We start from the raw sequence: 26,292 nt of genomic DNA on the forward strand, positions 1-26,292 counted from the left end.
TAACATGACATGGTATAAATTCTGTATCTTTTCATTTTACACTTTAAAACACGTTTCTCAATTAAATGAACAGGATCTATATACTCTAGCTAAATGAAACAAGGCAAACAGGACCCTTTCCATAAAAACGTTATTCTGTTATCTGTAAAAAGGAACAGATACACATTAAACTATATAAACATTAAAATATTTTCAAAATGAGCAATCTTATTGAAATCACTTAACTGCTACACCCACCAGATTCCCTATCTATACTGTCAATGCTAATACCCACCTGGTGGGATTGTAGTGAAGATTAAAGGGCCAAATACAGAACTAATAAACAAAGCTAATCAGTATTTATTGGCTGTTTTAACTATATTTGAAAGCCCATGTAGAACACGTCCTGTAATACATAAATAAATAACCTTGTTCAAAAAGTTATTTAACTTTGAGATGGACATTTAGGCTAACTTATCACAGCTGACTCATCCAGAAAGAATTCTATTAAACATTATATTTCTTCAGAAACTATTAGAAGACTATTTAGAATCAACACTACTAAATAGTAATGCAGTTCATGAACATTCTTCAAAACAAAATCATCTCTTTAGATCACAGACACAGAACTTTTTGACATTATCTGACATAGTTCAAAACACAGTGCTTTGAACTGAGACCATTCTTTTGGGAGGGAAATTCCCTAAAGTATGTATATCATACAAAAAACAAACACAAACAAAATCTCTGTGGTCTAAGCAACACACACAAATTATTTCTCATGAAGATGACATGGTTCATCAAACCAGAAACGCAGAGCTCTATTAATTATGATCCCTACATCAGCATGATGGACACTGCTCTGAATGCCATTCTGGGTGCCAGGGGGAGCTTCTTCAACCACCAATGAAATGCTTCCACTCAAAAAGTGACATTATCTCCACTCCCATCTTCACTGGTCCAAGCACATCACTTGGTGACTCCTAACTTGACAGGGGCAGAGATGTGCAATCAGCAGTGCCCAGAAATAGAGAATTGACTACTAAACAATACATCAATGCCACCATACTATCCATGGGGATCTTGGCAGGCCTGCATTGTAGAAAAGGGATGAGTTTAGATCAAAGTGATTATGAAGGAGAGGAGGTTCTGAAATTTTCATAAAAGGAATGCCAACTCTACCATTTGGATACATTGCCTCTAACGTAACTCCCACTTTAATCAGTAGCATAGATCTTTCTCCTCTTGCTGAAGAACTGTTTTATTCCAATATTTGCTAAAAGCTCAGCCGAGGCATGTAATAATTGAAGGACAGACTAAAAACCATGTTAATTCGTCATCACTCTAGATTTTCCACATTATTTATATCCCTCTTGCACCATCAGAAAGTGATATTACAGACCATAGTACATCATCTCTAAGCATAACTACCTTTGATGAACTTAGAGTAGTTAGAAATGAGTTAAGAGCAAAACTATTTGCCTTCTTCTTTCACAGTAATTTGGTCAAGAAGATAATTCAATACTCCGTATTTAGCTCCTGTAACAGTAATTAAATCTAAAATATTTCTACTCAGAACTTTTGAGAAAAGGCTTTGAACTGCTCAGATGGGATAACTGAATTCACTTTACCCACCATCCTTATTTCCGTTAATATTCTAACCTCCTTTATGCATAGCCAAGTATCACAAATATTAGAAATTCAGAGTTACAAAAGAAGAATACATTACCAATTTTTTTTCAAATATGATGTCATTACCTAAATTCCTTAAGTCTTTATTTTTATATTTTAAAAAAGGGACTTTAAAGAGTAGTTTTTCTTCAGTTATGAAAGTTAGAATTTCATTTTAAAACCTTTTCTTATTTGTATTTTCTAATATGCATTATCTTTTGAAGCATTTAATCCCATAATTTACCTAAAGGAGTTATTTGTGAATTTATCATGCATATAATAACAAAATGAAAATAGCAAATAATGAATAATCGGTCTTAAATAAAATGAAATCATTTAAAGAAATATTTCCACTGTCTTTCAATGGTATTGGAATATGATACTTACAAAGGTTCTGGGCAATTTTAGAATCTAGAAACTTAAGTTCTTTAATTTTTTTCTTAATTGATTTCTTCTCTTCAGTATCTTCCTCTTCTCTTCTCTCTGTAAAACCAAGAGGAGGTCCATGTTAGGGGCAGTAATTCATTCAAATACAGAAGTGTAAAAAGTGAACTTTTATCATTAAATAAGCTAAAAACGATGTAACTCTTCTAAATAAAAGTTATAAAAATAAATAAAACAATAGATATCCCAGGACCTGAACTGTTGAAGATATAAACTGGGAGCTTTTATGTCAGAGAAACTATGGAAAGTAAGTATTTGAAGGTCTAATAGGAAAAGCAACAAAAAAACATGTATACTATGGAAACCAATACCATTGGGTTTAAGAATAACTACAATTAGCTCATTTGAATAGCATACAGGACACAGTTATAAAAATTAATATACCTGCACTCAAGTGGCAAGTATATTAATTGGATATTTTTAAATTGGATTATGAAGCTAGCTCTAAGAATGCTAACTAAAACACAGTCATTTTATGTCTAATGTACAATATCATTCTTATTTAAAAACATGGCTTATGGAAAATTAAAATAATAATTTTATTGATTGTGAATGTCGAATCATCTATGCATCCTTGAAATAAATCCCATTTGATCATAGTGTATTATCTTCTTGATGTACTGTTGGATTTGTTTTGCTGCTATTTTGTTGAGGATTTCTGCATCTAAATTCATCAGGAAAATTGGTCTAAGTTTTCTTTTTATGTTGGGTCCTTGTCTTGGTATCAGTGTCAAGCTGGCCTTGTAGTATGAGTTAGGAAGAATTCTCTCCTCTTCATATTTTTGGAATAGTTTGAAAGGAATTGGTGTTAGTTCTTCCTTAAAACCTTGGTAGAATTCAGCAGTGAAGCCATCCAGTCTTGGGCCCTTCTTTGTTGGAAGACTGTTTACTACTGATTCAATTTCGTTACTCATTATTGGTCTGTTCAGGTTTCCTATTGTTTCTGATTCAATCTTGGTAGCTAAGTGTCCAGAAATTTCTTCATTTCTTCTAGGTTTTCCAGTGTGTTGGCAAACATTTGTTCATAATTAGCCTCTAACAATCCTTTTTATTTCTGTGGTATCAGTTGTAGTATCTCCTTTTGTGATTCTGATTTTATTTATTTGGGTTTTCTCTCTTTTTTCTTCTAACGGTTTATCAATTTAATCTTTTTTTAAAAAAACAACTTTTTATTTCTTAATCTCATATTGTTTTTTTGTTTGTTTGTTTGATTTGAGACAGGGTCTCACTTTGTCACCCAGGCTGGAGTGCAGCAGCATGATCAGAGTTCACTGTAACCCTGACTTCTCAGGCTCAATTGATCCTCCCACCTCCGCCTCCTGTGTAGCTGGGACTACAGATGTGTGCCACCACATTCAACTAATTTCTTTTTATTTTTCATGGAGACAGAGTCCCACTATGTTGCCCAGGCCAGTCTTGAACTCCTGTCCTCAAGTGTTCCTGCCCTCAAGTGATCCTCCTATCTCAGCCTCCCAAAGTGCTGAGATTACAGGTGTGAGCCACCTCACCCAGCAATGTGTCTTCTTTTTTTGGTCTCTATTTCATTTAGTTCTGCTCTGAACTTTATTATTTGTTTCCTTCTACTAACTTTGGGTTTGGTTTGTTCTTTTCCTAGTTCCTTAAAATACATCACTAAGTTCTTGAATTGCAATCTATTTTTTTATGTAGGCATTTTTTGCTACAAACTTCCCTCCTAGTACTGTTTGTGCTATATTCCAAAGGTTTTGGTATATTTTGTTTCTACTTTAACTCATTTCAGAAATATTTTTTATTTTCTTAATTTCTTTGTGACTTATTGTACATTACAGAAGCAAGCTGTTTAATTTCCATATTATTTGAAAAGTTCCCAAAGTTCCTGTTATTGATTTCTAGTGTTACTCCATTGTGAGCTACAAAAGTACTTAATATAATTTTGAATTTTGAAAATTTGTTGAAACTTGTTTTCTGGCCTAACAAATGGTCTATTCTGGAGAGTGTTCCATGCACTGAAGAGAAGATGTGCGTTGTGCACCTACTGGATGCTATGTTCTAAAATGTCTATTAGATCCATTTGGTCTACAGTGCAGTTTCAGATTGAGATTTATTTGACAATTTTCTAGCTAGATGGTCTGACAAATGCTGAAAGTTAAATTCTCCAACTACAACTATATTGGAGTGTCTCTCTCCTTGTAGATATCTGCTTTAAACATCTGGGTGTTCTGACATTGGGCATGCATACATTTAAAACTGTTATATTCTCATGCTGAATTGGTCCCTTTATTATTATATAATGATCTTGTCTCTTTTTATCTTTTTTGACAAAATCTATTTTGACTGATACAAGTGTAGTTTATTCCTGCACACTTGCTTTTCATTTATATACAATACATTTTTTTCAATCCCTTCGCTTTCAGTCACTGTGTATCTTTACAGGTGAAGTGAGTTATTGTAGGCAGCATATTTTTTAATCCATTCAGCCAGTCTATAATTTTTAATTAGATAATTTACACTACTTATAATCAAGGTCATTACTAATGGGTGAGCACTTACGCCTGTCATTTTGTTGATCATTTTCTGATTGTTTTGTATATGCTTTGTTCCTCTCTTCCTCTCTGTTTATCTTTGCAGTTTGGTGGGTTTCTGTAGTAACAATATTTGTGTCCTTTCTCATTTGTGTATCTGCTCTATAGGGAGTTTTACACTTTTATGTGTTTTAACAGTGGTAGATACAGCTTTCTTTGCTTCCAGATATATGACTCTCTTAAGCAAGGAGTCTAGTGGTGATGAATTTCTTCAGTGTTTGCTTGGCTGGGAAAGACTATTTCTCCCTCATCTCTGAAGAATAGCTATACTGAGTAAAGTATTCTTATCTTACAGTTCTTTTCTTTAAGCATTTTGTATGTATCATCCAATTCTCTCCCAGCCTGTAAGTTTTCTGCTAAAAAAACTGATGTTAGTCTGATGGGGATTCCCTTACATGTGACTTGACACTTTTCTTTTGCTATTTTTATAATGCATTATTTGCCGTTGACTTTTGAAAATTTGAATATAATATGTCTCACAGAAGACTTTTTGAGTTGAATCTATTTGGGAATCTTTGAGCTTTGTGTATCTGGATGTCTATTTCTTTCCCAAGACTTAGAAAGTTTTCAGCTATTATTTCATTAAATAGGTTGTCTATGCCTTTTTCCATCTCTTCTCCTTCCAGTAATCCCAAAACACAAATATGTATTTGCTTAATTGTGTCCCACATGTCACATGTCACACAGACTTTCTTAAATCTTTTTCTCTATTTTTCTTTTTCTTTTTTTTTTTTGGTTTGTCTGGGTTATTTCAAAAGACCTTATTTCCAAACTCAGAAATTACTTCTTTTCGTTGCCTAGTCTACTGATAAAGATCTTGGTTGTATTTTTTATTTCCTTTATTGAATTCTTCAATTTAAGAATTTCTATTTGGCTCTTTTTTTTATATCTATCTCTTTGTTGAATTTCTCATTCTAATCAATTGTTTTCCTGATTTCTTTATATTGTCTACTTGTGTTCTCTGTGTTTCATGGAGTTCTGTAACGATCATTATTTTGAATTCCCTTTCAGGTCTTTTATAAATTTCTTGTTATTTGGGGTGTGCTGCAGGAGAATTACTATGTTCCTTTGAGGTATCACGTTTCTTTTCTTTTCATGTTTTTTTGTGTCCCTATAGTGATATCCGTGCACCTCCTGTAATAATGACTTCTAATTTTATAGAGTAGATTTACAGCATCAATTTAGTAGAGTGTTTGGAGTTTTGGGTGGGAGCAGCCACACAGTCTCTGTGTGATTTATTCAGCTATAATCATCAGCTGTGTCTGAGATTTCCTCAGTGGCTTAGGCTGCAGTTGTTTGTGGAGGCTTTGGTATGACTTTCCTAGCGATGAAGATGAAGAGCCAGACCCAAAGTGGGTCGGTCTGTCCTTGAGTCCAGGTGGCATGTATATGGATACCAGCAGGCTCTAGTCACATCAGTCCTTAATTCCCTGGGCAGCAAACATAGGTTCTGGGAAGACCAGTCCTTGGGCCCCTGGGGGTTGTACTTAGGCACTGGCAATAACAGTCAGGTGGCACATGTGATCGTATGGCAGTCCCACAGTGGAGGTGGCAAGGTCACTATTGGACAAAATTGGGAACTTGATAAGAAAGAAGAGTGTAGCAATGTGTTTTGGTAGATATGTAAACCACTAAAGGTAAAGTTCAAAATTTGAAATGCTCCAAAATCTGAAACTTTGAGCATCAAGATGGCACTCAAAGGTTATGTTCAAAGGAAATGTGCATTGGAGCATTTCAGATTAGAGAGATTTGGATTAGAGGTGCTCAACCAGTAAGTATTATACAAACATTCCAAAATCCAAAATACAAAACACTTCTGGTCTGAAGCATTTCAGATAGGGGATATTCAACCTGTATATAACAATTACATATTTTGGTACATAGCATGAGGTAAGAATCAAATTTTCCATTTTCCAAAACATTTGATATTTCTGTGTCATTTTATATAACTAACCATCTTTCTCAACTGATTTTAAGTTACACTTTGATCATATACTTAGTGTCTAGATATGTTATTTCTATTTTTCTGGGCTACTAGTTCTGCTGTATTTTTCCCTGTGCTACTGTTAACACTGCTATCACCCTGTCTTACGTACTATAGATTTATGATACATTTTATTCATTGGCTGTTCAAATTATTTTTCTCCATATCTAAATTTTGCTCATTTTTTTGTTTGCTTTTTTGAGATGGAGTCTTGCTCTGTCGCCCACGCCAGAGTGCAGTGGTGCGATCTCAGCTCACTGCAACCTCCACCTCCCGGGTTCAAGCGATTCTCCTGCCTCAGCCTCCTGAGTAGCTGGGACTACAGGCGCATGCCACTATGCCCAGCTAATTTTTGTATTTTTTTTTAAAATAGAGACGGGTTTTCACCAGTTGGCCAGGTTAGTCTCGAACTTCTGGCCTCAAGTGATCCACCTGCCTCGGCCTCCCAAAGTGTTGGGATTACAGGTGTGAGCCACCGCGCCCGGCCCTCATTTATTTTTCCACATGAACTTTAGAGCAACCCAAAAGATCTAAAAATAAAATCCAATTTAAATTGTATTTGAATTGCAAGGCAATTGTAAATAGATTCTGAGAGATTTGATATCTTGACAATTTCCAAACTTCCTTATCATAAACATGGCATGTGTTTATAATTATTCAACTTAGCACACTGTTCTTCATGCATGACCTGTATATTTTTTGGTAAGTGTTAGGTATCAAAAGGACATTTAATTTATAGTCCTAGGTATTATGTAGAAACTTTGCCTAATTTTGCATACACATTTTATAATCAGGATTTTACTTATTTTGTCTTTCATTCAGATTAAAAAAAATGTATTAAGCAACTAAAAGAGACTGTGTTAGGAAACAAAGATACAATTCTAGACAAGATAGAGAAATTCCTTGCCTCAAAGAATTTAAGGTCTAATTGAAGTGACTATAAAATAAATGACAATTATAATACGTAGATGTATTAGTGATGTTATAGTGAGAACTACACAAGAATAAAGAAGAGCACCCTAAACATACTTGTCAAAAATAGTCCTTTTAGGTTAAATACCTAAGCAAAGCTTGAAAGGAAAAAGGAGTCAGCCAGGTAAGAAGGTGGGGATATGTGGCAAAGACACAATAATAGAAGGATAGTATTTGAACGTGTAAAGGTGCAAAAACTCTAAAGGCACTGAAAGATGTGAGGATAATAAGAACAGAAAATATAAACAGAAATAAATGACACCAGAAATGAGTCAGGTACCAGATCACACAAGATATTTTAAGCCAGAATAAGACACTTGGATTTTATTCTCACAGTAATGAGGAGCCACTGAAGATTTAAGCACATGAGACATCAGGAGAACTACATTTTAGGAAAAACTCAGGCTAAAGAAGGTAGTTTAGAAGAATAGCAAAAATGACAATAGAAGGGCAAGACTGAAGGAAGTTGACAGTAATCCAAAAGAAAGTAAAGGGTACCTTCACCAAGGGCAGTAACAACAGGGGGAGTGTGGATGAGTTCCAAAAGTAGATTCTATAATGGGAAATAGACTAAGTATTGATCTAGCCCAAATTTGTCTCTTGAACTCCAGACTTGAACAACCAACTACTCTCTCTCAATATCTTTATTTGGATGTCTAATGAGCAACTGTACTTAACATGCCCAAAAGCAAACTCCTGACATATATGTGCCTACCTCCATACCTGCTCTCCTATTTTCTTCAGCTTAAAAAAACGGGAATGTTCTTTTTGCTATTTTCAAGTCAAACACTTGAATTTTTGCTACTATTCCCTTCACAATAATATCCAATCCATCAGTGAATCTAGTCGATTCTAACTCCAAAATATTCACTAAAGTAATCACTCCTCACCATCGCCCTGGTACGATTTCTTTTTGTGGCTAACATCTTTTTTCATCTGGACCACAACTTGTTTCTAACTAATCTCCTTGCTTTCAGGCTTAACCAGCTGTAGTCTCTCCACTACAGTGCAGCAAATGAACCCTGCTAACACTTATTGGTAAAGCCTTTCCTTACTGCCTTATATAGAAAGCAAACTCTTCACCTGGAGTTCCGTATCAACATTGCTCTGCCTTTTTTCTCCTTCAAAGCACTTACTCCTTACATATCATAAATTTGATATTGTCCCACTTCCTCCATTAGAAAATAAGACCCTTAGAGGCAGAAACTTTGATTGCCACTATATTCTTTTTTTTTTTTTTTTTTTTGAGACAGAGTCTCGCTCTGTCGCCCAGGCTGGAGTGCAGTGGCCGGATCTCGGCTCACTGCAAGCTCCGCCTCCCGGGTTTACGCCATTCTCCTGCCTCAGCCTCCCGAGTAGCTGGGACTACAGGCGCCCGCCACCTCGCCCGGCTAGTTTTTTGTATTTTTTTAGTAGAGACGGGGTTTCACCGTGTTAGCCAGGATGGTCTCGATCTCCTGACCTCGTGATCCGCCCGTCTCGGCCTCCCAAAGTGCTGGGATTACAGGCTTGAGCCACCGCACCCGGCCGATTGCCACTATATTCTTAGCACCAAGATTAAAGCCTGGAACACTTCAGGTACTCAACAAATATCTTTTGGATGGACATATATATGGTCACTTGTGTGTATGTATGTATGTATGAATCGGCAGAGTAAAAGATAATAAAAAGAGGATACTCAGGCGTAAGCTATCAGATAGATGATAATGATGATGTTTATTTAGATAAACGATGGTGATGTTTATTTAATTCAGCAACAAATGAGGAACAGGTTTGGACACTAGTCCAGTTTAAAACATGTTCAGTTACAGAAGCTCTTCTATATCCACATAGTCATGTACAAGAGGCAGCTGGACATACAGATGAGGAGAAGAGAAAATGGGAATGATGATACAGGTATCAGTCCTAGTAACTACTCCATTGACTGTCACAGGTTTTCCAGGTACCATATAACGACACTTTCATCTCCTTATTCCCAGAATTTAAACTTTGTTTCTGGTCTTGTTGTATTAGTTAAAATTTTCAGATGAAGGCTAATAAAAAAGTTAGTAGGATTCTCTTCCTTAACCTGACCAAATAGCAATCCTCAACTTCTCAGAAAATATATGTTTTATTTTCTTGTCTTTATTCTTAAGAGTAGACTGTAACTTTTTTAAATGTTTATTTTTCTCATCATCATCAGTATCCTTTTACATTCTGAAACATTTCATAGTCTACCTAAAGAAAAATGTTAAAGACACAAGTAACTGTAAATTTTAAATCACATTTTCTGAACACCTATTAAGTACTGCACTGAATGCTGTTTCTGTTTCCTATATAATTCTCATTATAGTCATCCTAATACTACTACTACTATCATTGTCATCATCATCATCACAATAAGAAAAAATAATGCTTAGGTTAATTTTAAGCAACAAATCTGATAAAAGAATGATGACCACCTGACTTGGACTCCAATATTCTTTTCACTATCTATGAAGTACATTAAGTGTCACAGTTTAAAAAAAAAATACAAGCAACCTTCACCACTTCAACCTCTAAATAAGACACTGACATAATTTAACCAATTCTACCTTTCGAAAATAAAAATGACAAATTAGACTCTTACTGAATTTAATGTATCAGGATACTCAGGATGGTGAGTATATACCCAGTAAGATAATGCTCTTCTCCCATCTTCGCTGCTATCATATAGTCATAGGATTGTTGGGACAAAGGATCAATGGAACTTAGAGAGTGAGAATATGGACAAAGGGATACAAAGCAGCAGAATTGCCTAAGACAGAAGACAATAGAAATTTTAAAACCAAAAGAGAAATAGTTTTTTGTTGATATGAAGCCAGATAATGAGTCTATTATCCAAAAAGATTGATTTGGAAAAATCTTTCATATTAAGAGAAAACAAGAGGGGTTTTTTTTGTTTGTTTTTTTATTTTTTAATGCAATCAGGGCTGCATCAGTGGAAAACCAGCAAAAATGTTTTATGCAAAGATCACTGATAACCTAATGTTGGCAACAATAAGGATGAATTAACAACGAATGAGAATAAAGGAGGACATTTAGTGAGAATAAAGTTTTTATACAGAATACTATTTCCGTTAGTCATGCTGGCAAAACCTCTGGTAAAATACTAGCATGCCTGGAGGAAGGGCAGGGTCCTCCTTCAGAGAACTCAGGCCTGGTATCCTGCAGCAGGTTCTACATCCCAGCCCACCACATACTAGTCACTAAACCTCATTATGGCTGTGATTCCTCATCTATGATATAGGGACACTGTCCCTCTACGAGTAGTTATGAACATGAAGTGAGATGATAAATACCTTCATGTAACCCTCCCCCTGTGGTGACAAAGAAGAGTACAATCAGAGTCCATAAACACAATTTAGCATTCAAGAGTAAAGCACACTTTAGGCTCAAACCCATGAATCAGTGGAGCTATTCTTCTAAAGCCAGTTCAAAATACATTTACTCTGAAATACTAGATTTTCTCAAATATAACATGAAACTCTGAATCATAAAGTCAGATTATTAGTGCCATCTATACTTGTGATCTAGCTTTGTTGCCATTAGAGTTCTGTGTTTAATCTTACTTCCTAGAGATGCTGTGTAACGCTCCATTTTTCCAAGAGAAGATTAATACTGTTCAAAAACTGTTCTGATCACTAACACAGCATATGCCGCATTTTATAAGGGTTTTATGTCAGAATGAAGTCAAAGATGACAAAAGTTTCTATGTTGCCAAGAGCCATGAACTGAAAAAGTCTCTTTTAATTACATTTTCACTTCATTCTTTTTCTATTTTCAAAGTTTCAAAAATAGTCGCAAAATTATATAAAGAATATCCTTTCAAAATCTTTTCTTTCATACTAAACTTTCCATTTAAAAAATCATAATTCCATGTCACATGTTTATACATATTAGTACATAATCAGATTGATTAATCTAATCAGATTGATTAAAAATATAGCTTTCTAGGAGTAAGACTCCATATAAATGTCATCATACATTATTTCACCATTGCAAAAGAAAAAACATCTCAGAATATGCAGTTTTAAATGTTTTAGTAGTCAGTGTAGGCATAAAAGGTAATAAAAAACACCTTTCTCTTTCTATAACTGAGTATTTTAAATCAGCAAATGTTACTAATAAGTGTTTATTCTGCTTTTCTTGGTGCTCCCTGGTTAAATGTATCTTATGACAATATGCATCTAAAATATTAAGCATTTTAAGCTTTTTTTCTGGTATGTCTTTAGCACAGATATTATTAAATTTTACATGTTAATGTTTATAATAAATTACCTTTTTAAATAGACTGTAATTACACTAGCCTTAAGAGGATGAAAATAAGTATATCTGATTAAATAAGCAAGCATTCTTCTCTATGACATAGAGAGAAGTCAATAAATTCAACTCAACTAAAAAAATAAAGCAAAATAATTTGTCTAGAAAATGAAAAACACCAGTCCCTAACAGTCTTCAAATGGGGAGACATCTATTAAATATTTGCATAATTGCTGTTATTTTTCTTTGCTTTCTAACTCATAAGATTCTAAGAGGCTGATAAAGAGTATCAAAATTTAAAAGATACAAATTTTTGAACCAGAACAGCCCTTCAGTACGGACTTTAATCACTTCATTCTATAAATCAGGAAACCTAAGCACAGAGAATATAAGTTACTTGCTGAAGGTGGCACAAGGCTTGGCTATGAGCAGTCCTGAGACCAGGAACTGACCACCACACAGCAAGCCTAGAGCATCCTCTGGGACAGGGAATCTGCATGAGGAAAGCAGTCTGCAACCAAGCACATTAGTAAGGATAACTCCCTACACTTCGCATTTAACTTGATCCAAATTTTCCCTTCCTGTACATGTTCACCAGAACAGTTAGTGGGAAACTGAATAGGCCTGAGGGAGGGAAGAGAAATGTTTAGTCTCCAGAACACAATGAACAGGATTTAAAGCTTTGGGAAATAGGGCTATATAGTTGACTCTTGAACAACACATGCTTGCACTGCACAGGTACACTTATAAGCAGATATTTTTCAATAAATGTAGTCAGCTTTCCATACTGGCAGATTCCCATTTGCAATCAAGCACAGACTGAAACTACAGTATTCTCAAGAAGCAAAGCCCATGGATATTGAAGGTCAACTGCAGGCTGGGCAGAATCAACTTTAGGACTTGAGTATGTGTGGATTTTAGTATTTGTTGGGTTCCTGGAAATAATCCCCTGCAAATACAGAAGGAAGATTCTACTTCCAAAGGAAAAGTCAAGAATTTGCCTATCACTGCCTCTCAAGTAGTAGGTAACTTTGGATAGGGTTCAGTTATTTAGCCATATAGTAAATGGAATACACCTGATAATCTGAAACTTGAAGGTCAGAAATGGAGAATAAGCAAATGACTGAGAAAAAAACTAAATTTCTGAGAGTTTACAACATTGGTGGTTGATAGGACAATACGGTTTCAAAGAAGGTTTAGGTAGCTCAAAAGCAAATGATTCAGAATATATAGGGAAAAAAGTGAAAAAATTTGGAATGTTTTTGTGAGTTGGCAATAGACCCTTGGGAAAACATCGAAGTAAATGCTTTGGTATTGAAAACCACATTGTATAAATCACTTTAGTCATATCTGGCCTCTCAAACCAAGTTTTAATATTTCTAGGCACATAAATAAATGGGTATATACCTAAAAACATATAATCAGTGGAGAAACAGGCTATTTTTCTATTCAAATACTAATATATGACTGCCATAACAAATCAGTGTATTTTACTAGCAAAAAGAAGTCTGTTTGACAATTCAAGGCTAATAATTATATAATATATAGAAAGAGTAGCTGAAGCCCTAAATAAAATTTTGTGAAACACATTATTTCAACTGTAGCAATCATCAAAAATGTAGCAGATAAATGCATATTTCTCTTTCTGTGACATTCTGTTTCAGCAGACAAAGTCACAAAACAAATAGTCTTTTCTCTACAACTCAAGTCCTATATGCACAGGAATAAGAACCTCATTAAGGGTTCTTATTTATTAAGTAAACCCTTTATTAAGGGTTTACTTAATAAACCCTTCATTATGGGTATATCTAGATTTTTTTAACCACAGTTATATGTACAAAAGAACTGTTAAAGTATTGGGAAATATTCTGTTAAAAAAACTTAAAGTATATACCTCAAAATAACGTCAAAACAATAACGATCTTTACAAAGATGACCTAAAGAATGCTTCCCCTACCTCTTTATTCTTATAAGAAATTAAAAATCAAAATATTTCATAAAAACTGTTTAATATCCAAGGATCTTCTAAATTAGCAACTTTGCTCATCTCAAAAGTATGAACCCTACAAAAAGAACCATTTTATTGAAGTTTCCTTGGGTCCCCTCATAATGAAAGATTTAACTAGCAGAAAAACAAGAGTTCAAATCAAATCAAATATTAACACCATTCAAATTTGCAGATGAAACAACTTTTTAAATTCACAAGCTGTAGATTAGGGAGAAAAGTAATCCTGAAAAGTTAAGCCTATTTATCACATATATCTTAGTGTTAATTGGGTTCATTGCAATTTGAGATGAGCTCTGACCGAATGGATCTAAGGACTAAGAGAAGTAAAAGATATCAGGAAATAGAGTTAAAAATCCGACTGAAAGAAAACTGAATCCTGTTCTAACGTGATCTCTCTTGGCTCATCAGAACTTCTCAAGAAAACATCCCTAAATTTTCATGTGTCCTCAAAATCTCCCCACCATATGAAATACTTCTAGTATCTGGCCCCTGTGAATTCTTCTTGAATGCTGGTGTTTCCCAATCATGGAACAACACATGTACATTCATAAAAAATAATTTTTCCAGCCGAGTGCAACGGTTCATGCCTGTAATCCCAGCACTTTGGGAGGCTGAGGCGGGCAGATCACGAGGTCAGGAGATCGAGACCATCCTGGCTAACACGCTGAAACCCCGTCTCTACTAAAAATACAAAAAATTAGCTGGGCATGGTGGTGGGCGCCTGTAGTCTCAGCTACTTCGGAGGCTGAGGCAGGAGAATGGCGTGAACCCAGAAGGTGGAGCTTGCAGTGAGCCGAGATCACGCCAATGCACTCCAGCCTGGGCAACAGAGAGAGACTCCGTCTCAAAATAAATAAATAAATAAATAAATAAATAAATAAATAAATAAATAATATTTTTCCACTATTTTTACGTATAACATTCTCTCATATGTTCTCTGATGGTATCAGAAGGTAGAAATATATCTCTGCTAAAATAAATTACAAAGCCAACTCTGAAAGTTAATGTATGACATCCAAAGGCATATACAAGAGAAAGTACAAGAGAGGAGAACAGTCATGAATGAGAACTCAGTGTACATTCCTAATTTAGAAGAATTAAATCCAAATGATAACACAGGTAATTCAAGATTTCTAGCATGGTGTTGAATGGAAAGAGTTGATAAACCAACTTACTAGTATTTGTACAAACAATGCTAAGCAACTTGAGAATAGAAAAAGTAACATTATATTAACCAACAGATAAAAAGGAATGCCATATTAAATCATGGGCAGACCATCCTGGTGTATTCCTGGGGAAAACAGAACACAATCATCAAAACAGCCAGAGTGGCCAGGTGCGGTGGTCTGTAATGCCAGCACTTTGGGAGGCCGAGGCGGGCGGATCACGAGGTCAGGAGATCGAGGCCATCCTGGCTAACATGGTGAAACTCTGTCTCTACCAAAAATACAAAAACAATTAGCCGGGCGTGGTGGCGGGCACCTGTACTCCCAGCTACTCGGGAGGCTGAGGCAGGAGAACGGTGTGAACCTGGGAGACCGAGCTTGCAGTGAGCTGAGATCGCGCCACTGCACTCCAGCCTGGGAAACACAGCGAGACTCCATCTCAAAAAAATAAAAAAAAAAATTTTAAAAACCAGCCAGAGTGATTATCCAAAACTTGATAGAAGAGAAGTGATCTGACACAAAAATGACCATTATTCCAAAATACTGAAAAAGAATTACACCGATAGCAAAATGGTCAAGCTTAAGTAGTAGAATTTTACAATAAACTTACTTCTATATTTGATGACGGCCTGCCCATAATTTTGTGATCCTGTATTGGGAGAGAGGGAAGGTTGGGGAGGGGAGGGGAAGCAAAAAAAGAAAGAAAGAAAATGCTTTATTCTGTGGGGCGTAGGGTGTGAGTGTGCCAGGGTAGAAAAAAGGTGGACAAGGTAGAGATAATACCTAGGTATTTGTTCAACTGAACTCAACTTTTATTATCTAGACTTTCTGATATGTAGTTATCCTCTTTCTGCTTTTATGTTCTTGTTTTTGATAGCTCAGTTGGGAATTCAAGTCACTTGCCCAGTTTCTCAGTTATTGAATCGTTATTCCTGTGCTCTAAGAATAATGTTCCAGTTAGCATTCCAGATCATTCTGGTCTCCAATTAGTCTAGCTAATTGGAGTTCCATTATTTGCCCGATCTGTGTTCTAGAATCAACTATTCTGTGCTAGTTTCTGTCCCCACAATCTCCTGAATTTGGAATTTTTGTTAATGTGGGCTGTTAAAATTTGTAGTTCTATGTTATCTTACCTTCTGGCTGGAGCTTGTGTTGTGTACATCCTATATAGCTACTTATAACACCCGGCTTACAGTGGCACAAGCCTGTAATCCCAGCACTTTAGGAGGCCAAGGCTGGATTACTATTTGAGGCCAGGATTTCAAGACCAGCCTGGACAACAAAATGAGTACTCATCTCTACAAAAAACATAAAAATTAGCTGAGCATAGTGGTATGCATCTGTAGTGCTAGCTACTCAGGAGGATGAAGTGGGAGGATCATTTGTGCCCAGGAGTTTGAGGCTGCAGTGAGCTAAGATCATGCCACTGCATTCCAGCCTGGGCAACAGTGGCAGATCTTGTTTTGAAAAACAAAACAAAAAAATTTTTAATAAAATGTTCAGCTCACATACAGACCTCTTTTCCACCGTACCATCGAACTGCAACCCAAATGTTCCATATACACTTCCCTAGTAGTATAAGGAGTAGAGGTTAAAGGAAGACTAGCAGGATTCATTTTACATTGTGATTAGAAAATGATATTTTAAAAAATAATCTCCCTATGAGAGAGTAGAGAATGGGGAGTCAGTATTCAATGGGTGCAGAGTATCAACTGGAGAAGATGAGAAGTTCTAAAGACGGATGGTACTGATGGATACACAACATTAGTGTTGCTAATGCCACAGAACTGTACACTTAAACATGGTTAAAATGGTAATATTTTGTTATGTATACTTATCCACAACATTTAAAAATAGAAAAAAATTTTTTATGAGGCTTGATTTCAAATCACTCATTTTAATTTGACCTCTTGATTTGAAAATTTATGTAGGAATGATGTAGTCAATATTTTGCTTTGTCAAATGAAGAACAAAATCTAAGTGGCTGTAAAATTAATCAGACCAAACTGGGATCATTTAAAATGTATATGTTCTTTCTCAAGAGCTGTTCAAAGGCAAAGTTGGTCCTTATTTACTGCACACCTCAAACTTATACATTGGTTTGACTATTTACATGATGGTATAAATACTGCTGTTACAAAATAATGATTCCTTTTCTACCTTTCACCCGGATTTCCTCTCCAAATTGTACAAAGAATTTCATTCTTGGGCAATTCCATGTTTCAAGAACCTAATCACATTCCTATTTCCTTGAATACCCAGCTCTTAGATTTCTAAGCTTGTAGTAGCCCATATCAATTACTTTGTCATCAAAGGTGCATAGTGATAAAGCCAGGGCAGACTTTTACACAAAAGGAAGATCTTCATCTTTTCCTACACAGAAACTGACTCTCTTCAGCTTCTTGTTCTTTGTGGCATAAAGACAGGTGGCACATGGATAATGTATAGAATTAGATTTTGGAAAGAAAACCCCAGCCATCCTTATGCTTCAAAGCCTCAAAACATTCACCCAGGACCAGAGACCAGCAAGATGTATCTGGAATATTCAGACAAAAGTCAAGTTAACAATGAAATGGCTCTTTATCTAGGTTTGTTGTGGATCCCTGTATATACATATTGACTTATATTGACTAAGGCAAAGTCACCTTTTTATTTTCTAGTTAAACAATACATATGTATATGTATATACAGAAAGAATGAGATATGTGTGTGTGTGTGTGTGTGTGTGTGTGTGTGTGTGTGTGTGTGTATCTCACCAAGGAATCCCACAAGAAAAATGGAGAGCTAAGCCAAGTCAGGACTCAGAAATCCCTGGATGGTTTATAATCCTCCAAGCCCCAACAAAAACTCCAAAGAATATAAAATAAGCAATACTTTCATCCCCTTGCCAATGTCCATATTTGAAGTTGGGCTACTTATAAAATCAAAATCTCCCAATATTTTCAAGCCTGCCCCCACCCCCCTAAACAATCTTACTTTCAGCGTAACAACCAAATCTGCTATTAAGAAGAACGTACTTAACAGAGCTGTATTGTGAAATGGGGAGCGAGGTAATTTTTCATTAATGGGAATGCAGTGGCTTAAATTGTATTAGAAATCTCACTTTAAACTCAATTACTTCACAATTACGTTTGGCCACCTGACACTTGGGCGGAGAAGAATTAACATCTTAGTGAAGAAGAATCTTTACAATAACTGAAATATCCCTCACTGTAAACTCCCCAACCTAACAAATTAAAAACTATCTTTAACTTTAAATGCCTCATGAAAATGTCAGACAGTAAAAGTTATTGTTCGAAAGACATACACCAAAAAGCCAACGAGAACAGAAACACAATACTACACAGAACACCTCTGACATCCAGGAACACCTATTAATTGGGACTCTCCGGCTCATGTCAAAATTTCTAATCTCTAAAATGTTTTAATAAATCATATTCATATTCTTAAGACTATTTTACTTTATGTTGGAAACATCAAATCTGTATTTCATATAATTTCTTGAATTTCTGAAAGATTCAAATCCTTTTTTCCCCAATTAAAATGGACCGTGGAATATCATCTAATAAAAAAAAAATATCATTTTCCAATAAGAAAACTAACCCATAAGAGGCTAAGGGTCTGGCAAACGAAAATGAGGACTCTGGATACTCATTCTTGTGCTTATGCCATCCTGGCCATCCAAAGCCTATCTAGCCCTTCAGCAGAAACTGCAAATGTGATGACAAAATAACTAAATGGAATTAAAAGCAGAATGACTAAGATTCATTCTACCCTGCAGAGAAAGTGGAGCCAGATAATAATTGGAGATGATAACTGGAGATTAATATTTTTCTTTTCTGAAATTTGTCCCATAGCCTTGCCATTTCAGGATCAATGGCATTTATTTCCTCTGGGGAGAAAAGGTAAACCTTAGAATAAGAGGTCATTCTTCAGCACTGAGTGTAAAATTAGATTTCTGTTAATATCTACAGTGAGACAATAGTCTTGAAAGCTATGTGGTTCAATTGCAAAAGCTGGGTGCTTACAGGAAAAAAAAAAAAAAAACTTAATGCAGTCACAAAACATTCCTTTAACTATATAAAACTGAGAACAGGGCGCTACTATAAGCAGTGGCTATGAAGGATGCAGCATATGAGAAAAGGACAGAGTGTCAGACATAGGGAAGACACAAAAGCCCTTCCTAGACCAAGGGAGAACTTGCAGGGGATCAGAAGGGCAAGATCAGAATTCAGATACACCTCTGAAGGGTGTGCTCTCTTCCTCCTCCCTTATGGTGCAGGGCTGGAGGAGAGCCACCTGGGGAGTAACAGACGACTAAAGAGATATTGGAGACCCCAGAGCAGAGGGTATTTGTGGCCAGCTTCCTGTCTGGACCTCCACAGGAAGACCATCTCACAGTAGCCTCTACCAATATGGGGCAAGCGCTAGAGAACAAAAATAGGGCATAGTATGTTTAGACAAGTGTGCTTGTGACAACATCTTGCTTTGTAAGTGGTTAATGGGAGATGTAAAAGCACTAAAAGAGTCAGCAGACATGTTTTCAAAAAATATTTACTACATCTCACTAGATTCTTCAAGTAACAACTGAAAAATTCTCATTGGATATAAAATCCCCTGCAATTCAATTAGGAAAAAAATCTATACTAGAAGCAAATATTAGATTTCAAATTTCAAAAAATAAGGCAGTGAGAAGGACAGTAGAAAAATATCTATTTCTTCCCAATATGTACATGCAAAGGCCCAAAGGGATTATAACACATAAAACACGTATTTCTATTGACCTATATAATACCTTATCTCAAATTATCAAATTTAACATCTTACCCCCAAACTTAGTTCTTTTGGCTTAGTTTCTCAAATACTCATAATTATTTCTCAGCTTTTCATAAGCTGCTCCTTCTAAGCCTGAAGAAGATATATACGATTTTTCACTTCATCAATTACTTCCATCCTCACATTTGAGCAAATATTCTTCAGGATAACCATTACACAGATTTCCTTCATTACAAACAAGCATCCCTTTTGATCACAGGCACCATTTGGAATAATTAACTATCAAATATATTGCTTTCTGAATGGAGTTTATTGAACTAATGGAACCCTGCGTATGTAATATACTTGACAAAAATTTCTTTCACTTTGAAAAGCTAAGGTCATTTCTAAGCTGTAACTTCAAAAATAAAACAAATGACTCAGATCTTGCAACAATTTTTTTAGATTCATTTATATTGACTAAGGCAAAGCTGCCTTTTTATTTTCTAGTTAAACAATACACATCAAAATATATACAGATTTTTAAAAAACTAAACATGCTATTCCAGCTAATTGCCATATTATTCTAGATTTGTCCCCTAGGAAGATATTGATTTCTTAAAGTTCATTGTGAAACAATTCAAACAATATAGAAGTACAATTTTTAAAAAGTAAAGTTTCCCCACACATTAATACAAATATTCCCCAAAGGAAACTATTGAAATCATAGTTATTATCAACAAAAGCTTATAAGTGTATAAGAGTGTACATAAACAAAAAAGATGTATACACATGTATACAAATATACAATTTAAGGGTTTTTTTCCTTAATTAAATGAGCTCATACCATATACATTATTTTGCATTTTACTTGTTTCACAAAGCAATAAACCCAGTGTAATTTTCCATGTTCATATGTCTAGATCAACAACATTTAACAGCTTTATAGCATATCACCTGGTACCATAATTTGGCTACATATCATACATAATTTAGCTATTTTCCTTGTTAATGAGCATTTAAGTTGTTTATAAATCTTTCCTATCAATATTACTAAAATAAATATTCTTGCATATTTTTTCATATAAGCATTTGTTGCATCTACTTTTAACTGTGCCTATGTAATAATCTCATTCTCTTATGAGAAAAGAAATATGATCAATTTAACACCATTAGCACATCTCTTCTATTAAGTCTGAAAAAAATGGGCTTTTTGGTTGTTTAAAAAAGTTTATTTTGGCAGTTTATTTCTTAATGTTAACAAAGATCAGCAGTTTCTAAGAATCCTAGAATGTTGAGCTACCAAGAACTCTTATTTTATAGATATGTAACTAAGGCCTGGAGAACTGATTTCTCCAAGGCCACACAGCTACCTAGTGGTTGATTCAAGACAAGAAATAGGCTCCCTGGTTCTAGGCCAATTACTGTACCACACTCCATTTCCTGGGGAATGACGAACACAGACACACGGGACCAAGAAAGCCCCGTTAGAACAATAATAGCAACTGGAAATGTAATAGTTCTCAATATGGAGCTCCTCTGAGGGCTTCCCTGTCATGAAAAAGAAAATCTTAATCTATTTCATTCATTCATTCATTCATTCACTCACTCACTCACTCCCAAGTCATTGAATTAGGCTCTCTATTGAAGAATACAGAAAAGTCAAATGTAAGGCTTGCTCATAAAGAACCTCAGTTGAAATTGGAACAATAAAATGTGAAGATATAAAATTACACAATAACAGAATCATTTATATAAAGTGAAGAGCATTACAGAGTTCAAGCAAATTCTGATATTTATTCTATCAGAAGTCCAGTAAAAGTTTATTAAAAGGTTAATAAATTTTTCAATGACCAAAGGCTTTCATTGGCCTCAATTTTTTGAGGTCTCACTAATACTCATTAATAATAACAATTACTACTATTTCCTTGGGGCCAACCAAGGGAAAAGATGATGGAGGCTGGGCACAGTGGCTCATGCCTGCAAACCCAACACTTTGAGAGGTCAAGGTGGAAGGATCACTTGAGGCCAGGAGTTCAAGACCAGCCTAGGCAAGATGGCGACACCATGTCTCTACAAGAAAAATTGTAAAACTAGCTGGGCATACTAACACATACTTGTAATCCTAGCTACTTGAGAGGCTGAGGCAGGAGGATCCCTTAAGCCCAGGAATTCAAGGCTGCAGTGCATGATAATCATGTCACTGCACTCCAGCCTGGGTGACTGAGCATGACGCTGTCTCAAAAAAAAAAAAAAAAAAAAAGATGGAGCACTTAGAAAGTTAAAAGAGGCAATAACATCTCAGTAGATGGACCAGAAAAATCTTCACAAAGTAAATGGTATCACATGTAGGCCATGAATGATTAACAGGGGACAGAACTGGAATGCATTCCTTTCTTCTCTTCTCTGTGAAGAGTTATTTTCTAAATATAAATATATGCAGTTGTATACATATAAAGAAGCAAACTATAGTTCTGAATAAGTTTTCCACAGAGTGTAGAAGAAAAGTTGACTAAAAAATAGATGAATCCAAAAGCTTTACGCATTTCCAATTTTATTTTCTGGAAGGCAACTGAAGAATAAGAACACTTATTTCAAAAATTATCACACATAAACTCCTAGTGCATCTCTGGGACACAAGACAAACCAATCCTCACAAGGAAGCAGAATCGTAAGGACCCAAATTTGGAAAGAAAAATTGATAGATCTGACTTCTACTGCTACCCATACCTTGTATACAATGGGATTTTTTTGATAGTTTGTTTAAATATATACATTTATTATTAATGCATAGTTGAATAAAAAACTACTATGTTTAACACTAACTTTTTTCTGGCAACTTTTCTGTGTGTTAGGAAAAAAAAAAAGGCCTATTATCCTTTACACCTCCTTCTAGAAAGGAGAGAAGCAAAACATCTGGAAAGAACTTGCCCTTAGTAATCAATCTTTCCAGGCTCATATCTGGCCACTAACTAACTTGTAACCCCACCACTCCCTCTTGCTGGCCAGCGACACCATCATCAACATCTATATAACTATGCCCTAAGCTACGGGTATTTCACTACTGCACCAAGGCTTCCATTGCCTCCACCACTCCTACTGCTGAATTGGCTTTCTCCTTCCTCCCTGCTTTCAAAAATCATATACTCATGCTTCAAAACAACTCAAATGTTTCTTTGAAGCTTTTCCAAACAATCCACACCTCAAATCTCATCTCCTGCCCTTGTCTCCAGTCACACTAAACTTCTGATGGATCCTAGATCACAGATTCTTTCCAACCTGAGGATCTTCCATGACTATCCTCTCTAAACACACCCCTCATCATTCCTTGCTCATTTACTTTCATAGTACATTCAAAAACTAGTCATTTTTGTTGGCCTATTTATTTTCTATCTTCTCCATTAGATTATATACTACAGGAAAGCAAGAAGTTATCTGCTCAGCACTGTATCGCAGGAGCTAGGACAGTACCTTTCTTGGGAGAGGCATCCAATATTATTTGTTGCTTGGCCAAATAACTCGTCAGCCAGCTGCATGATTTGCCATAATGGACCCAGTAACCAAAATGAAAGCCCTGCTTACTGATGGCAGATAGCTGCAATCCTAGGCATAGTACTAAGTAGCAGCTAGCCTTGAGAGAATATGACTAGTATATCCAATTTCACTCGCTGACAGAAAAGAAAAAAAAGCCACACTAACACTAAGACTTAAGCACTTAATACAATAGGAATTACAGAGCTCTGAGAAGAAATAGTCCTTAAGCACAAAGCGGCTGGGCTAGGAAATAGGAAGGCTCTCTTCCACAGAGGAATATCGACATAAGAACCAGGGTCAAGAGGTACAGGTGAGTTTTTCTGTCCTGTTTCCTTTACGACTCAAGGTTAATTTACAAGTATTTTCTATAACAATTATAAATGAATTTTACCAAAAAAGATTAAAAACTTATGAATTAAAATTTAAAAGCAAGTTTCACATATTAAAAATATGCTTATAAAGAAAAAATGAAGAACACTCTGGATTACTACTGAAAGCTTATACATTAAGTAGGCAGTGAGTTACAGGGAGCTGTCTCCATAGGGGACATAAAAAATAAGAAAATATTTCTCAATGATCAACAAATAACCCAAATATATCAAATGATATTTCTATTGGCAACACTTTTATGGCTTAGACACTTAGCTCTCAAATTTTTCATCTATTAAATGAGAAAATGATAGCTATGATCTAGTAACTTTACAATCCTATGATGACTGAACAATCTTTCACTTTTTTGTACTTCTGTTACATGTTGAAAAGCATTGTGTTCCTAATATGTTGTCCTTTCAGCTAAAATAGTTTAGTAAAAACAAATATTTGCACAACATTTTACAGTTTACAAAGCACAGAATCCAGTTTGCACACCAAGTTCAGGATTATTAATAATGGGGAAAATGATGAGAGAAAAAAACCTCCCGAACACTACCTGATACTATTCCTTACATTGTTCATTTCTTCCAAAAACAAAAGTATTTCAAGTTTATGCTCAATAGATAGCATATGAAACACAATGTTCACAACAATAAATTTTAAAAGTTCCTAAAGAGTATATAGACAGCTAATTTGAAGCAGCATACAAATAAGCAAATGCTAAAAAAGCACCTGAGTCATTTAAAATACATGCAAACACACAAAGAGAAACAAACATGTTGCTGATGAGTTCTTGCCTATGCTTACCTACATAGATAGCTATTGTGTACAATATTTTAATTGAATCATACTTAAAATTGCAAAGTTATTATTCTAAAAATGTAAGTACATAACGGATATGTTAATTTTTTTTTTTTAACTCTACCATCTCTGCCAGGCACAACTTTAAAATAAAATGTAATACAAAAATGAGAATATTTGAAAATCTGGTACGATTGGGGAAAAAAACTGTTAAAATAAAATGGATGCTGAAGTGTTGAGTTGCACCCAGGGGTCAACAACATTGTGTCTATTATTCAGCTGAAACACAGAATTTGCCTTTAGATACCATTTTAATGTTAAATCAAGAACTGTCAATCAGCACCATTTGTTTGTAATCCCTCATCAGAACCCATTGCCTCAGTCTGAACATTCATAGGAAAGAATGAAGAGGGCATATCTGCAACCACTTAACCTTCATCAACCAACATTCATGCATGCTCATTAACATTTTTTCCATCACGCTTTCGAGCATGACACAGCTCATACCGGAATCATAACTCGCTGATAATTGTTCAAGACAACAGCTGGACAGGCAGAGTGCAGAGGTGAACACTCTCATAGATTATGGGGTACTGTAATGCATTACAATTAGTAAAAGAGTCACATGTTCGTGTTGAATAGCTTTCAATAGAAGTAAAGGAAATGTCATTATCACAAACAGCAATCTCTGCTAACTTTAACTCTGTATGGTCCACCACCTGATTCTCTTAATACTTTCCTATTTTGAAATAAACCAATAAAAAACATTGACCCTGGTTACTGTACTATTTCATGAATAGAAGTAATATTTTTGATGTGGTACAAGCAGACATGATCTAAATTTGTGATGTCATTCAAACACAGAAAAGCAGGAGGAGGAAAAGGAGGAGGAAGAGAAAAGTTTCACATTTTACTAATAACAATTGTTTTGAGCCTGATGGTGTACACCTGTAGACTCAGCTACTCAGGAGGCTGAGGTGGGAGGATCATTACTTGAGCCCCAGATGCAGAGGATGCAGTGAGCTGAGATCGTGCCACTGCACTCCAGCCTAGGCAACAGAGCAAGACTCTGTATTAAAAAAAAAAAAAAAAACAAAAAACACCAAAACAATCGTTTGTATAAAGTCCCATAAAATCATTATTTATTATTTTTGCTTTAAATTGTCAATTCAGAAAAATAAGTTAATATCACTGAAGAAATCTGGAATATCAATTAAAAAGGAGTCCTACATATGGAAGGGAATTTAGAATCCAGTCCAACATCCTATTCATAACAGCTGTGACAGCTACTTCTTTGCCATAAGGCAATAAAAATAAAATGGAATTAATATGATAATGATAATACTATTGCCATCTTTAGAGTAATGTGAATCAGGTATCATGCCAGGCACTCAATAGACACAGTCTCTTAATAATCCTAAAAGTAGTATTAACTCTCTTTTTCAGATAAGAAAATTAAAGCTAGGCCGGGCGCGGTGGCTCAAGCCTGTAATCCCAGCACTTTGGGAGGCCGAGACGGGTGGATCACGAGGTCAGAAGATCGAGACCATCCTGGCGAACACGGTGAAACCCCGTCTCTACTAAAAAATACAAAAAACTAGCCGGGCGAGATGGCGGGCGCCTGTAGTCCCAGTTACTTGGGAGGCTGAGGCAGGAGAATGGCGTAAACCCGGGAGGCGGAGCTTGCAGTGAGCTGAGATCCGGCCACTGCACTCCAGCCCGGGCGACAGAGCGAGACTCCGTCTCAAAAAAAAAAAAAAAAAA

At 35.6% G+C, this 26,292-nt stretch overlaps 1 protein-coding gene across 5 annotated transcripts in view; it reads right to left on the reverse strand.

Moving 5' to 3' along the window:
* DIAPH3 (diaphanous related formin 3) overlaps positions 1 to 26,292 on the reverse strand; it is a 506,048-nt gene that overhangs the window by 256,115 nt on the left and 223,641 nt on the right. For all 5 annotated transcript variants that reach the window (XM_025364744.1, XM_025364743.1, XM_025364742.1 and 2 more), the window contains one exon: positions 2,038 to 2,133. In XM_025364744.1, the coding sequence (XP_025220529.1) occupies positions 2,038 to 2,133 (96 nt within the window). The remainder of the gene's footprint in view (positions 1 to 2,037; positions 2,134 to 26,292) is intronic.

This window comes from Theropithecus gelada, chromosome 17 (genome assembly GCF_003255815.1).
Source record: "Theropithecus gelada isolate Dixy chromosome 17, Tgel_1.0, whole genome shotgun sequence".
NCBI classification, from domain to species: Eukaryota; Metazoa; Chordata; class Mammalia; order Primates; family Cercopithecidae; genus Theropithecus; species Theropithecus gelada.